Here is a 14,548-nt window from a genome sequence, read left to right as displayed (position 1 = left end):
TAAATAGACGTAAAATCTAAACCTTAAAACTAACATGTCAAAATCCAAATATAGAATTGTGTGTGACCCCTGTAATGTAAACAAAAAATACTTTGCGGCTTGGCCCCTCCTCACTATAAAATCATAAACAAAAGTTTTTTTTTAAGACAGCAAAGGGAAAAAAACCCCGAAGGCCCCTTTATATACAAAATCAGATCTCAAAGATCTTCACTCAATTATTATTCTATACTTTTTCAAAGTATTTGTCTATCCGTCACAATACCATACGAGCTAACACTCAGCTTACTCATAAAGCTATTCTTCGTTATCACATTCACTCCCGTTCCTTTCCCAGATACTCGTAATCAATCAAAAAAAAAAAAATGCAGTCTAAACGTCTGTCCTTCATTTCATCAATGTCACCATCTAAACACTCCTCCCCACAATTCCAACCTCTGCCAAGCTTCAATCCTTATGAGACCATTCAAGAACAACAACAAAAGCAATTAAGCGATTTATACCAACTGCAATCAAACTTGAGAATCGTAACCCAAAATGACCCACATATACCAAATTACAAAGAAATTCCCATGCTGGGGAAAAAATCAGACTATAGCATGAAAATCGTTGTTGCTGGTGATGGTGCTGTTGGTAAGACGTGTTTGTTGGTTAGTTATACTCAGAACCAGTTTCCTGAAATTTATGTCCCTACAGTTTTTGAAAATTATGTTACCACGTTAAGTGCTCCTAATGGTAAATCATTTGAATTGGCGTTATGGGACACCGCAGGTCAAGAAGAATACGATCGTTTGAGGCCGTTGAGTTATCGTGATGCCGATTTAATCTTGATTTGTTTTTCTTTGGACAGTCTTACAAGTTTGCAAAACATTAAAGACAAATGGTTTCCAGAGATTAAGCATTATTGTCCTACTGTACCTATTATTCTTGTAGGGACCAAATCTGATCTACTGGGAAACATTCCACCACAACTTCCACCTCAGATTGCTTTGGAAATTGGAGCTATTACGTATATTGAATGTTCAGCCAAGACAATGTTTCATGTACGAGCTGTGTTCAACCTCGCACTTGAACATTTTCAAAAGGAAATGGAGAGACAAGAGCAATACCAAGCCAGTAATAAAAGAAGATTATTACGACGTTCAAATGGAGGATCATCTAGTGGCAATCACGGGCATTTGAGAAATAAAAGCAGCACGTCTTCAAGTAGACGAGGCCACAAGCAAAATGGATCATTGGGTTCCAGTGTATTGATTGATGAGCCATTAACCGAAGATACATATCAAAGCAATCCGTATGGAAGTTTCAACGGAGATTCTAGAAACAATGGCGAATTCGATTTCATTAATGAAAGAAAGAAGATGGAGAAGAAAAAGTGTGTAATATTGTAGAGCATAATGGGATAGAGTAAGTGGTAGATTATAATAGACATGAATCCAACGGCATTGAAGGTCCAGTTCCGAAAAAGAAAAGGTATTCCGCGAGTCACGTGTATGCATGATTGGTATTTTTTTTTTCTTCCCCTTTTTTTCTTTTTCTTTTTATCCGTTAAGCATTCGCGTCTATTATCACCGAATACGGCAAGGCTATGCTATTATCCATGCTGAAATTTTCAATTATTGTGCTCCCTATTTACTTTTTTTTGTATTGTTCCACTAGGCTACTTATTCTTAATTCTTGGCAGCAATATCAAAGGAAACAGAAAATCTCCAAAGGAAAAGGAGAGGAATAAATTTTATTTCGTAATCGATGCATTTACAAAATAAAAAAAAATAAAATAAAAAGAAGAATATTTAAAACAATTAAAAAAGTATACAAACCATAATTCATCCCACAAATTAGTTTAATAGACTTTCATCTCATTTTGGTCCCTGAGCTTTTTGTTCTATTGAAATCACAATTTAAAGTTGTTGCATATACACATCACTATACTCACTTACTTCACCACAAACAACTGTAGATCCTTCCTTATTTGAAACATGCAGCGATCTAATAACAACAGTGATGTGGAGGTAAAATCAGAGTTGCAGCATAGAGCCAAACAAGAGACCTCAAAAAAGAGTTCCAAACCTGTTGGTAAAGAAATTGAGGATCACTCTGGTGATGCAGGGAACAAAGCAGAAGATCATTATAAACAACGATTATCACCATTTAGATACAAGTTTCGATCTTACTTGTTACCTATTGTACGGTATGAAACTGATATATTATACCAGTTGCAATCTTCATTGAGAAACACTGTTTTTGATTTTTATTTTGCTTGGACTGCAAATTTAGCTAGTCATACATTTTACGTCTTGATGTTACCGCCACCTATTTGGTTTGGTGCTAGTAAAATGGCTAGAGATTTGGTTTATGTTTTAGGGTTAGGAATATACTTGACTGGGTTTTTAAAAGACTATTTTTGTTTACCAAGGCCAAGATCACCTCCATTGCATAGAATTACAATGTCTAGTTATACCACTCAAGAATATGGGTTTCCATCGTCACATTCAGCTAATGCTACAGCTGTCACTTTGGTTGTAATGAGCAACATTATCAGGAATAGAGGAGCATTTGACTCTGTTACATACTACAGCATTATTGTTGGACTTGCCATTTATTACTTTTCACTTATATTTGGCAGATTATACACTGGAATGCATGGATTTCTTGATATATTCACTGGATCAGCCGTGGGATTGAGTGTTTTTTTGTTTCGCTTTTATTTTGGTGAACAATGGGATACTATGATGTTTAATCATGGATACATATTTGGCATAGCATTGATTTTAGGCCTCAACTTGTTTATGATTCACATATACCCAGAACCAATTGACGATTGCCCATGCTTCGATGACTCGGTTGCTTTTGTTGGAGTATTGATTGGCTTAGATTTGACTCATCTTGTTGGCTACCAAAGTAAAATATTTTTCAACTTGAATGATTTTGGAGATCATTATCTTCTTCCCTTTGTTAATGATGGGGGTCCCTTTAAAATTCTTGCAAGATTTCTCCTTGGTGTTGGTTTAGTTGTTACTTGGAAATCGATATCAAAGCCAGTTATATTCACTATCTTGCCTCCTGTGTACAAGGTTGTTGGTGTTTATCTTCCAAGAAGAAACTACATATCAACCGCTCATACCAGAGATCCTACAAGACACATTAGATCTACGTCCATCTCAAACGATGTTGACCAAATTGGAAACATCAACAAGTTCATAAAGGGTGTATCCGATCACAGTCAACTTGACAGATATGGGCCAAGCAGTGACATCGACTATTATGAAATCATGGACTACAACAAGGGTAAAAAGGGGAAACCAATTGACTTGGAAAAGTTAAACTTCAAGAGTGGCGTTTTCAAGGATCGATACGATGTGGAGATTGTAGGTCGGTTGATTGTTTATGCAGGGGTGTCATGTGCTTCCGTCTTGGCTTTCCATTTCGCTGCCAAATATCTTAATTTATAACCATGCATACGAAACACTAGATATCTATACATATACAATATATTAGAAAAAATAACACAGCATACTCATATAATAGACAGCTACGATGGTATAATATTGAATGAACTCTACACAAAAAGGAAGGAGACAATTGAAATTTGGTTATTGTTTTTTTTTTTTTTTAGTTGTGCATCAAAATTTCAGTCTAGGCATGATACTGAAAGATACAAGGCTATGGAATAGATGTAATGACTGACCCTGTGTGCTCTCTATTACCTTGGATACTGCAAGTGTACTTGCGTTTAAATAGATAGGGTTAAATAAGATTTTTGAGAAAAATTATTAGACGATAATAATAAGCGCCGTAAGTTGGTCCTCTTAAGGATGAATCCCCCCCTTTAGAGCAAATAACGAGAAGGATATTAAATTGATTGATTTAAATTACATCCATGCCACCTTTATCTTAGTCAAAGTAGGATCTGAAGTGTTCTTACCTATACACTCACTTTCATCATATCATTTTGTGGATCTAAAAAGTATCAGGTGTTTAATGTCTCTCTCTCATTATAAGATTTTGCACATCATTAAGTTAAGTAAGCAAAAAAATAACAGTCCTGAGATTTTTCTATTCTTCATACGGAATTGAATTTTTTTTTTTATTTTTTTTTTGAAGAGTCTGTCAACAAAATTATGAACGATTCTTTTGGTAACCTGCAACTGGGACAACATCTTTATTTCAATAGTTCTACGTCTGCTTCAGGAACAACTAATACAGGAGGTGGAGCAGCTACAGGATCATCAGCATCGGTGTCTGATCCACAATCAAGCAATAATACCAATCTTCATAACAACAACAACAACAACAACAATAACGACAATAACAGCGCCAATTCCGTCATGAGTAATACCAGGACGTCGATATCAAGTAACAATAATCATCACGTTGACACTGGTGACCATACTAATGGGCATATGCTGGTGAGTAACAATCAACTTCGTAACAGTACAAGTCGACACCCAAGCAATGACTCAATCAACCCTGACAATGAAGCAATGGAAATGAATCCGTCATCTAGCGCCTTGACTGGACAACCATCAAGTAGTGACTTCTATCAATTGATTGGTCAACTTCAGCAGCAAAACAGTATCAACAACCAGTTAGTGATGAAGATAAACTACCTATCAGATTCAGTAGATGAAGTCAAACGAAGTCTTCTGGAGATTCAACAACTGGTTTTTACCCTACAAAATAGTGGCCAAGCGAGTCCATTGGCAGGGGTGCCTACGGGGAACTTGACAAATCAGTTTAAAGCTTTCGAGGTGTTTACAAAACACTTGACAAAATTGAATAAAGACATTGAAGCAATCAATGGACAAGCACTTGGGGCTCAACCCATGGACCAGCAACAAAATCAGCAGCAGCAGCAGCAGCAGCTTCTGCGACAACTCCATCTGCAGCAACTGCAGCAACCTCATCAATCACAGCCGCAGGTAAATCCCGAACTACAGTCGCAGAACCATATGAATGTTGCAGGAAATACCATGCCTCATGAGCACAACGTTCACCAGAACCAAAATCAAACGACTAGCAATCAAGCATTTGATGATGAGACTGATTCAGGTAGAAAAAATATTGTACCGCGATCACCAGGCGTTCATTCCTCCTCGACATCACCGTATGTGTTTGAGCTTGGCCCTTTTCCAACTGTTCGAAACAATATGAATGGTAATATCAATTATGACAAATCGCCAATGACTCTGTCACAAATTCCTCACCAGTTAAGACGATCACAACAAGCCAAGCTGTCCATGATGCCATCCCAACAACAATTACAAACGTTGCCACAACAACAATTACATGCAGTACAGCACGGACAATCACAGAGACCACCAACATTAACACAACATCCTCAACAACAGTTGCACAACAACAATCACAACCAGACTTCACATCCACAACAAGCACCAAACACATATTCCAATTCTTATATGCTTCCTGTACCTCCCTTGCTACACGATGATAAAACTGGTACATTAACGCATGGTAACGACTCTTCGTCTCAATACTTGTTATCTCGCGATAATAGTGGGTTGTTAACTTCTGCTTTGAGACAACAAGCGTCACATACCAGATCGATTCCTGCGCAAACTAGCAATACATTTTCATTTGATGATAATGATATTGAACAGAGCATAGGAGAGTTGGAGCAACAAACTAGTTCTAGTGCCGGTACTACTACCCACAATACAGATAAACACATTTCAGAAAAACCATTTCCATCAAAGAAACGTAAACTTGGATCTGATGTCAAATCTGGTGATATAGAAGAATCAGAAGTACCTCAGTACAAGTTAGAAAGAAGTCTTAAGCTGATTTCTGACATTTGGAAAGAGTTTGCTTATGGAGTTAATGGTAAACCACCATTGAAATCACTTGAGGATAAATATGGGACCAAGTGGAGAAATGAAACCGAGTCACGTACATTTCTTCGACGTAAAAAGATTTATGAAGCAATTGAGGTTGGTAAGAGTAAAGGATACAGTGAAGACGATGTTATTCTTGAATTGGAGGATTATCGAAGTTTTGAAAAGAATGGAGCAATTAAGAAGAGACCTTTACTGTGGATGAGTGCAAACATTCCGGAAAAGTTTACTGAGCCGGCAGATGACTAGTGGAGATTGAATGAGGTTTGAATTTTTGGTTCTTTACGTTTCATGTTTTCATGCCTTTGTTCTTTTTTCTAAAAAAATATAATAAACCAGATATATAAATCATTATTACATACATGTATTAGTATAAATAGCTTTTGTTTAGTTTTTAAAGTGGACAGATATAGGAGAGTGTTTTTTTGTACGTTGTTTCTTTTGGTTTAACCAATGATTTTTTGATGAACTACGATTTATAAGCGTGCGGCTCTTGATAGTGATTTTGTGTATCAACAATGTCGTACTTTTTATTTTTTATTTTTCAATTTCTTTTTTTTTTTTTCCTCCTTGATGAGATGCACCTCCTAGACCAAAAGCTAGAGGAAGGGTTCACGTACACAGTAAAAACAGACACAATTAACACTTAATATATAATATGGCACCAGTAGCTGAGGAGAAAAAGAGACCAATCTCACCGTCACCAGAGAATGAGCAACCACTTAAGAAAGTTAGGACTCGGAAAAGAAACAAGACCAAAAAATACAAAAACAAACGAATTGATCCTACAAGTCCATATGGAGTGTTGGAGTATGAGATTAAGGAATTATGTGAAGAACATGATCTCACGCTTGAGGATATATCAAACAATATGAAGGGTGTGCTTAATAACCCATCTATACAGGATTCATATCACAGACAAGTTGAACATGTGAGCATATTGTGCTTTACTTCAAATGGTGATGGACTTGCGTTGGTACCGCATATCGATGAATCGAAAAAGAAACAGGTTGTAATTGTTCCTTTTGGTATACCCGGAGATGAAGCAACCATTAAGATTTTCAAAACACATCCATTATACGCCGAAGCTGATTTGTTATCGGTACAATCTCCATCTAAACTACGCGATGAGTCTTTGATCAAATGCCGATATTTTGGTAAATGCTCAGGTTGTCAGTTTCAGGATATCTCATACGATGAACAATTAAGGATTAAAAGACAAACTATAATCAATGCATTTAAACATTTTGCACCCAAATTAACCGAGTTGAAGAAATTACCACAAGTGCTTGAAACTCAAGGGTCTCCGTTACAATACAACTATAGAACCAAATTGACACCTCATTTCGATATATCTACTAAAAAGACTGGTGCTGATTTAGAACATCGACCTAATTTTGGATTTGGAGCCAAGGGCAGACCAACTTGGAGACAAAGTGATTTTGGACCTACTGGGTCTATATTGGACATTGAGGAATGTGATATAGGAACTCAAGTTGTTAATATAGGGTTGCGCAATGAACGCAAGAGGTTGGAGAATACTTACAAGACTTATGAAAAGGGGGCAACGATATTATTACGTGAAGATACAAAAGTGAAAAATGAAAGTTTTGAGTTGGGAGAAGGTTCAAGAGACGAAAATGATGAAATTTCAAGTGTCACTATACAAGGAGAAGAGCAAACTTTGGTTAAAACTTGTGTTACTGAATCACGCCAAGTTGTTCAAGAAATCATTAATGAGTTCAAATTTGAGTTTTCAGCTGGTGAATTCTTTCAAAATAACAACTCCATTTTACCTTTGGTTACACTGTACGTTAAATCCAATTTGTTACACACCACCCCCAACTACCTTGTTGATGCTTATTGTGGATCTGGTTTATTCTCCATCACTTGTTCAAAGAATGTTTCAAAAGTAATTGGAGTTGAAGTAAGTGCCGATTCAGTCAAGTTTGCTCGTCATAATGCTCAACTCAACAAGATTGAAAATGCTCAATTTATCGTGGGGAAAGCGGAAGAGATTTTTAAAGATATAGATACTCCAGCTGATCAAACTTCAGTTATTCTTGATCCACCAAGAAAAGGATGTGATGATGTATTTTTAAACCAATTGAGTGCTTACAATCCGGCAAAGATTGTATATATATCGTGCAATGTCCATTCACAAGCTAGAGATGTCGAATGGTTCTTGAACAATACTGAAAATGGTTCAATGTATCAAGTTGAGAATATTAAAGGGTTTGACTTTTTCCCTCAAACGCATCATGTTGAATCGGTTGCGGTATTGTCGTTGAAGTGAAGCCCAAACGGGACGTATATAGATTTTACTCTAATAGAAAGTGAGTAGCCAACTTATTTATACACCAGAAATACTATAAACCTATCTCTTAGTAGAGTAAAATGTTGGATTCTATACTACGAAACTAATGTAAATGTACAATTTGTAAAACAAAGGGCATAGATTAGCTTCAACTCAAGAAGAATCCTGAATACTTATAAAAAAAGGCACTCGTCAAATCATCAAAACGATGACAGTCAAGTAATAGGCAGTATTTCCTTAATCTTCCAACGATGTAACAGGTACGAATGTAGGTAAAAAGACGGAAATAGAAAATACAGCAAAAGTGTAGTTCTACCCGTGCTTGATTCATGACCTTGACTAAAATCGTTGGATTGTGTTTTTTTTTATTCAGGGCTCTGAATTGAGGACCGAATAATGTGCCAGAAATTTATATGGTTTGGGGGTAAGTTATTCATAAGAACCCCTATCCCGCTACAGTGATAGAAGTGTTGTTTGTTTACTTCGATGGTGTTGTTTTTCTTTGTATTGATGAGCTTTAGGGCTTTAGACCTCATACGTATATGCAGGACAAACTAAAATGTGAGAAAGAGAAAAAAAAGTTATTCAAAGAGATTGAAAAAAAAAAAATCAGAGAAAGCGAAGTAATCAATAGACACCCACACACAGTAAAGCCAACATGGAAAACGATAAAGGTCAATTAGTATGTGATATCAAGAGATATAGAGCATGAGGGAGAGCAGGATTTCAGAGACAAAAGGAGGGATCAGCAGATGGTAAAACGAGTCAACCACATGTCAAACCATAATTTGTTAAGTCGAGCATGCACCAGTATAGGAGGTTGTGGATATCACTGTGTTATTTGTGTTCATTTCACTGGAGAGACTCACCTCATTTGAAACGAGACGTTTAGAAGACTCTTGATGAGTGTATTTGCCTTTGAAAGAAACACGTTATCTTTAATAGCATTATCAACGTGTCTGATCCAAGACAAACACATTTTCTTACACCCACTCCTTACTGTCTGATCAGATCTCTAAATTCCTAAATCCTCAGGCCCAATTTAAAACATGGTTCTCTTTACTAACTTCTTTCTCCTAGGTCGAATTATACGTCCCAAGAAAATGTTCTGCCACCAACAGAATCATCAAAGCTAAGGACCATGCTTCCGTACAAATCTCAATTGCTAAAGTTGACGAAGAAGGTAGAGCTATCCCAGGTGACAACATCTCATACACTTTGAGTGGTTACGTTAGAGGTAGAGGTGAAGCTGATGACTCATTGAACAGATTGGCTCAACAAGACGGTTTATTGAAGAACGTCTGGTCTTACTCCCGTTAAGTTTTTTGGAGAGGAGATTTTTTTGTTGTGTAGTTTAAGGAGGATTTCTAAAGTTTTTAATGTACAAATAGCTTAGGTTAAATGCAGTTGTAGACACAATCAAGGAAGAGGTTATTAGTTGGTTGGCAACATCGTGGGTCGACTTAGTTGTAAAAGTGGGTGCAACTTTATTACGGAATGAGGTCTGATGTAAAACGTTGTGGCTTCTATGCATTTGAGTACCAGAAAACAATGCAGACGTAACTTATAATTTGGCATCACCTCTTTTGACTATACAATAACAACTTCCTCGGGATCAGCAGTAGGTACCTGTGTATACCATACCTCCAGTTTATATGCGCTGCTTGCGTGCGTTCAAACGCTGTGGTCCGGTAACTTACACAATATCTCTTGCGCTAAATTTTGGAGTTTTGTGTAACTCGTTTGTTATTTGTTGTTGTGACTTGACCACAACAAAATTTAAAAATTGGAAATACACCACAACAACCTAACAGATCAGTAACTTACGACTGAATAACAACCAGCAACCAACGGTCATTGAAGGTAGCAACAGACAGTCAGTGTTTAGTACCATCAATTGAACAAAAGATTAACAGCATAATATACCTGTTATAGAAAAGGAATAGATAAGCACTGATAGGTAATGACAAACGCTATTTTTACCCTCATTTATAGTCCTGACTATCTTGCTGGTGCGTTGGTTTTGGGAATCCAATTACGGAAAATCCAACAGCTCTCGACCCATGGCTTTACCACTGGAATATTAGTTGATAAATCTCAATTCACCACCACTCAATTGGACAAACTTGACAGATACTATGATGATATTATTGACGTTTCACCTTTGACTTCAACAATATATGACAAGTTGGAAAATGATTTAGGAAGACCTGAATTGGGAAAGACTTTTACAAAAGTAAAACTTTGGTCGTTGAATCAGTACGACAAGGTGTTGTATTTGGATGCAGATACTTTACCATTACTTCCTTCGGACAATGCAGTGTCTGTCGCTGATCTTTTGAAATTGAATTTCCCTCAGGACAAGATTATAGCTGCTCCAGATTCAGGATTTCCTGATATTTTTAATTCCGGTGTGTTTTTATTGAGACCGAACCAAGAGACTTACGACGAGTTAGTTGCATTAGTCAAAGAGTCTGCTGAAAACCCCAATGTTTCTTTTGACGGTGCCGATCAAGGTTTATTTAACCAGTACTTCAACTCTCAGCCGGACTGGGTTGTTCAGTTGTTAAATAAGGACGAGACAAATGTTGAGCAAAGTCAATATGTTGATAACAACTGGATTAAGTTACCATTTTTATACAATGTAACACCTTCGTCGGCGTATGAGTATTTGCCTGCTTTTAAGCATTTCCATGGTGAGCCTTCGTTCTCGGAGGGTGATGTCAGCTACGAAGATGGTGGACATGACCAACAAAGCCATGATCAGAAAATCTTGGACCTGACTTTTGAAACATTACTGCGTTATCACTCAGCAGCCACGCAATATGTTGTAATCAATGCATCACAGATCAAAGTGTTGCATTTCATTGGCCCCTACAAGCCATGGTCTTCTTCATCCACTGCTGGAGGAATTCACAAAGACTGGTGGAAGTTGTGGATCGATGAGTTTGGTCAAAAATCAGTAAAGGAGGTAGTCTACGAGAAATCTCAATCACCATCTGCCTTAACCCCCCGCAAGGTAGAGCTAGTTAGCAAACCGAAATCAGAAATAGAAACGCAAGCTCCAAGAAAACCTACAAGTTCATCTGACCCATATGCATTATTAGACCCAGCAAACTATAAACACTTGCCTGATAATGTCAAACCTAGTCTTGATTCAATGTGGGACCCTTCAAAGGAGCCACCACCAAAGAGTGATCATTCAGGAGATGCTGGTAATAGAAGCGATGCTTTTGATGGAGAATTTAGGAAGCTGTATGAAAACCAATGGGATCAAGTTCAAAAGGAAGCTGGTGGTGATGCTTTGGTGGAGCATCTTATATCCCAGTTTGACCTGTCCCAGCAATCAGGAGGACAACCTACATCATTCCAAAGACCTGACATTTATGGTCACAAATTCGTTAAACCTGAAAGAGTGTTTGATTCCTCATCTGACTATATCCCTAGACACATTTTGCGTGATCTTGAGAGAGTCAAAATAGGTGCCGAGGGGGACGACACTAGACCAAATGTACCCGAAGAAGCACGGTTGTCAGGACAGGTTGCTGACTTCAATGCCGTCAACGAGTCTTTGGAAAGACAGGGTTTTGTAAACTCAGACGATTTTGAGAAAATATACGATGAAGAACGCGAAGCTGGGGGTGGAGAGACATTTACAGATGCTGATGACTTTGTTGGGGAGGAGGAAGATGGTGTGCCTGCACCAAAATTGTTCCCCTGGGAGTTCAAGGATGGCAATAAGCCAGAGCGAGTATTTGACTAAGCTAACAATTCCTATTTCAATTCACATTTTTAATCCTATATCTTTTGCTACTTTCTATTATTCGTAGATCGTAACCTTATGTCTGCAAAAACACAATGTCCCGACAGTCGTGTATGTTTGCTCAAAATTATCTCATCAAAAATTTTTTTCCTTTCCGTTTGCTGCTTCATCAATTAAAATTTTTTTTTTTTTTGTTTTTTTTCAATAGTTTTCTACTTAACCTTTCTTCAGCTTTAGCCACTTAAATTTACACCCCCATCATGGCATCCAACGGAATCACTGAAATTGACTCTGGTTTGATTGAATCAAACTACGATAACGTCGTCCACAGTTTCGATGACTTGAACTTGAAACCAAATATTGTTAGAGGTATTTTCGGTTACGGTTACGAAACCCCTTCCGCCATTCAACAAAGAGCTATCTTGCCAATCACCGAAGGTAGAGATGTTTTAGCTCAAGCTCAATCTGGTACTGGTAAGACTGCTACTTTCACCATTTCTGCTTTACAAAGAATTGATGAAAATGAAAAATCAACTCAAGCTTTGATCTTGGCCCCAACTAGAGAATTGGCTTTGCAAATCAAGAGCGTCATTACTTCAATCGGTTTATACTTGAACGTCACTGTTCACGCATCAATTGGTGGTACTTCAGTTAGTGATGATATTGAAGCTTTCAAGTCTGGTGCTCAAGTTGTTGTTGGTACTCCAGGTAGAATCTTTGATATGATTGAAAGAAGATACTTTAGAACTGACAAGGTTAAGATGTTCATTTTGGATGAAGCTGATGAAATGTTGTCATCTGGATTCAAGGAACAAATTTACAACATTTTCAGATTGTTGCCAGAAACTACTCAAGTTGTCTTGTTATCTGCTACCATGCCACAAGATGTCTTGGAAGTCACCACCAAATTCATGAACAACCCAGTTAGAATCTTGGTTAAGAAAGATGAATTGACTTTGGAAGGTATTAAACAATTCTACATCAATGTTGAAGAAGAACAATTCAAATTCGACTGTTTGGTTGATTTGTACGACTCTATTTCAGTCACTCAAGCTGTTATCTTCTGTAACACCAGAAGCAAGGTTGAGTTTTTGACCAACAAATTGAGAGAACAAAAATTCACCGTCTCTGCTATCCACTCCGACTTGCCACAAGGAGAAAGAGACACCATTATGAAGGAATTCAGATCTGGTTCTTCAAGAATCTTGATCTCCACCGATTTGTTGGCTAGAGGTATTGATGTCCAACAAGTCTCATTGGTTATCAACTACGACTTGCCAGCCAACAAGGAAAACTATATCCACAGAATTGGTAGAGGTGGTCGTTTTGGTAGAAAGGGTGTTGCTATCAACTTTGTCACTGATAAAGATGTTGGTATGATGAGAGAAATTGAGAAATTCTACTCTACTCAAATCACAGAAATGCCAGCTGACATTGGTTCTCTTTTCGCTTAGATGTAAGAGAGAGATGCCATAACATTTCACTTCAAAACCCTTTTTGTTGCTTTGCTTTTATGTAGCATTCTTATATAAAAGGATTTCATATTAATAGGAAGTATTTTACAGTTTTTGTAATATAGCAAAGGTGTAGAGAGAATCAAACACAAAAGAAAAAATTAAAATGAGGAAAGGAGAAATTGATAAATGTGCCACTAGGTCCCAGTCCACTCTATTTCAAATCGAACAAAATGCCAGAGCTGCCGTCTTATACTATACCAGGATCATTTCCGCTGGGTAATACACCACCACCATTAAGCAAAAGATCAATGAGTGTGGTAAATGAAACAGTACAACATGAAATGCAAGCTAAATTCATATCCAATCAACTAGTCAATCGCAAGACAAGATACCAACATGAGATCTTATACCAACTTGAAGCTCTCTGCTACATTCTCATCTTTTACCAACTTGTCAAGTATTGTCATTACGCATGTCTCCTTCCTTTTCTATGTCACATTATAGTGCTATTGGGACTAAACCCTAAGATTGTCCTTAGCTCAAGTTCAAGAACAATATTGGATCTAATGTTCGAGGATGCCGATGCCGAGACGCGAAGAAGTTCATTGGAACGTACACTCCCTGAATACAGTTCCATGATGTATATAAAGACATTATTTGTCCTCATATATCACACATTATTCATCACTATATGGGGAGTCTCATTAGTAAACCGAGAGAAGTTACCAACTATACAATATGGAACATGGTGGTTCATTTCATTCATTGGTGAAAACGTACCTGATATACCACCCGACGCATCTACATGGAGTAAAGTTGTGCAATTGGGATTATTCCAACTTTTATTTGTTGACCTACTAATTCTCTTTATTCAAGTGATCTTGTTTCAATGCGTCTATTGTCAAACGTCACTACTAAATCTAGGAGGTAGAAGTGTGGATGAACCAGAAGCTTGTGTGATTAGAGGGCTTGATTTAAGTTCTGGTGTTCAAGGTGATGACAGTTTGAGTGAGGACCAGCAAGGTGTGTTCACGGCGTTGATTGTACGGTTGTATGAGAATTTTGAGATACTGGGGATGATTAGGAGATAATAGAGGATTATGTATGGCCCATGACAAGTCAATTTGTAAACAATACAAGCACGAATTCGGATTCTCTG

General features: G+C 37.4%; 7 protein-coding genes across 7 annotated transcripts; all 7 read left to right on the top strand. All coding sequences in view use genetic code 12, as the record gives it.

Moving 5' to 3' along the window:
• Nucleotides 1–395: 395 nt before the first annotated feature.
• Nucleotides 396–1,388, top strand: CRL1 (Rho family GTPase; the record flags this gene model as incomplete). The annotated part of the gene is made up of 1 exon (XM_067689850.1): nucleotides 396–1,388. One exon carries the CDS (start codon nucleotides 396–398, stop codon nucleotides 1,386–1,388), a length of 993 nt encoding a protein of 330 aa, XP_067551159.1.
• Nucleotides 1,389–1,976: 588 nt separating this feature from the next.
• I9W82_001135 (sphinganine kinase) lies at nucleotides 1,977–3,449 on the top strand (the record flags this gene model as incomplete). Its single annotated transcript, XM_067689849.1, has 1 exon — nucleotides 1,977–3,449. The coding sequence occupies one exon, from the start codon at nucleotides 1,977–1,979 to the stop codon at nucleotides 3,447–3,449; it is 1,473 nt and encodes a 490-aa protein (XP_067551158.1).
• A 669-nt stretch (nucleotides 3,450–4,118) lies between these two features.
• On the top strand, nucleotides 4,119–6,101 carry I9W82_001134 (uncharacterized protein; the record flags this gene model as incomplete). Its single annotated transcript, XM_067689848.1, has 1 exon — nucleotides 4,119–6,101. The coding sequence occupies one exon, from the start codon at nucleotides 4,119–4,121 to the stop codon at nucleotides 6,099–6,101; it is 1,983 nt and encodes a 660-aa protein (XP_067551157.1).
• A 409-nt stretch (nucleotides 6,102–6,510) lies between these two features.
• Nucleotides 6,511–8,148, top strand: TRM2 (Trm2p; the record flags this gene model as incomplete). Its single annotated transcript, XM_067689847.1, has 1 exon — nucleotides 6,511–8,148. One exon carries the CDS (start codon nucleotides 6,511–6,513, stop codon nucleotides 8,146–8,148), a length of 1,638 nt encoding a protein of 545 aa, XP_067551156.1.
• A 679-nt stretch (nucleotides 8,149–8,827) lies between these two features.
• I9W82_001132 (GLG1) lies at nucleotides 8,828–11,932 on the top strand (the record flags this gene model as incomplete). Its single annotated transcript, XM_067689846.1, has 3 exons — nucleotides 8,828–8,851; nucleotides 9,250–9,473; nucleotides 10,165–11,932. The coding sequence occupies 3 exons, from the start codon at nucleotides 8,828–8,830 to the stop codon at nucleotides 11,930–11,932; spliced, it is 2,016 nt and encodes a 671-aa protein (XP_067551155.1).
• A 260-nt stretch (nucleotides 11,933–12,192) lies between these two features.
• On the top strand, nucleotides 12,193–13,386 carry TIF (translation initiation factor eIF4A; the record flags this gene model as incomplete). The annotated part of the gene is made up of 1 exon (XM_067689845.1): nucleotides 12,193–13,386. The coding sequence occupies one exon, from the start codon at nucleotides 12,193–12,195 to the stop codon at nucleotides 13,384–13,386; it is 1,194 nt and encodes a 397-aa protein (XP_067551154.1).
• A 233-nt stretch (nucleotides 13,387–13,619) lies between these two features.
• On the top strand, nucleotides 13,620–14,480 carry I9W82_001130 (uncharacterized protein; the record flags this gene model as incomplete). The annotated part of the gene is made up of 1 exon (XM_067689844.1): nucleotides 13,620–14,480. The coding sequence occupies one exon, from the start codon at nucleotides 13,620–13,622 to the stop codon at nucleotides 14,478–14,480; it is 861 nt and encodes a 286-aa protein (XP_067551153.1).
• Nucleotides 14,481–14,548: the final 68 nt, after the last annotated feature.

Source organism: Candida metapsilosis (assembly GCF_017655625.1).
Source record: "Candida metapsilosis strain BP57 chromosome Unknown scaffold1, whole genome shotgun sequence".
Taxonomy (NCBI): Eukaryota; Fungi; Ascomycota; class Pichiomycetes; order Serinales; family Debaryomycetaceae; genus Lodderomyces; species Lodderomyces metapsilosis.
This window is presented reverse-complemented; position numbering and strand designations above follow the sequence as displayed.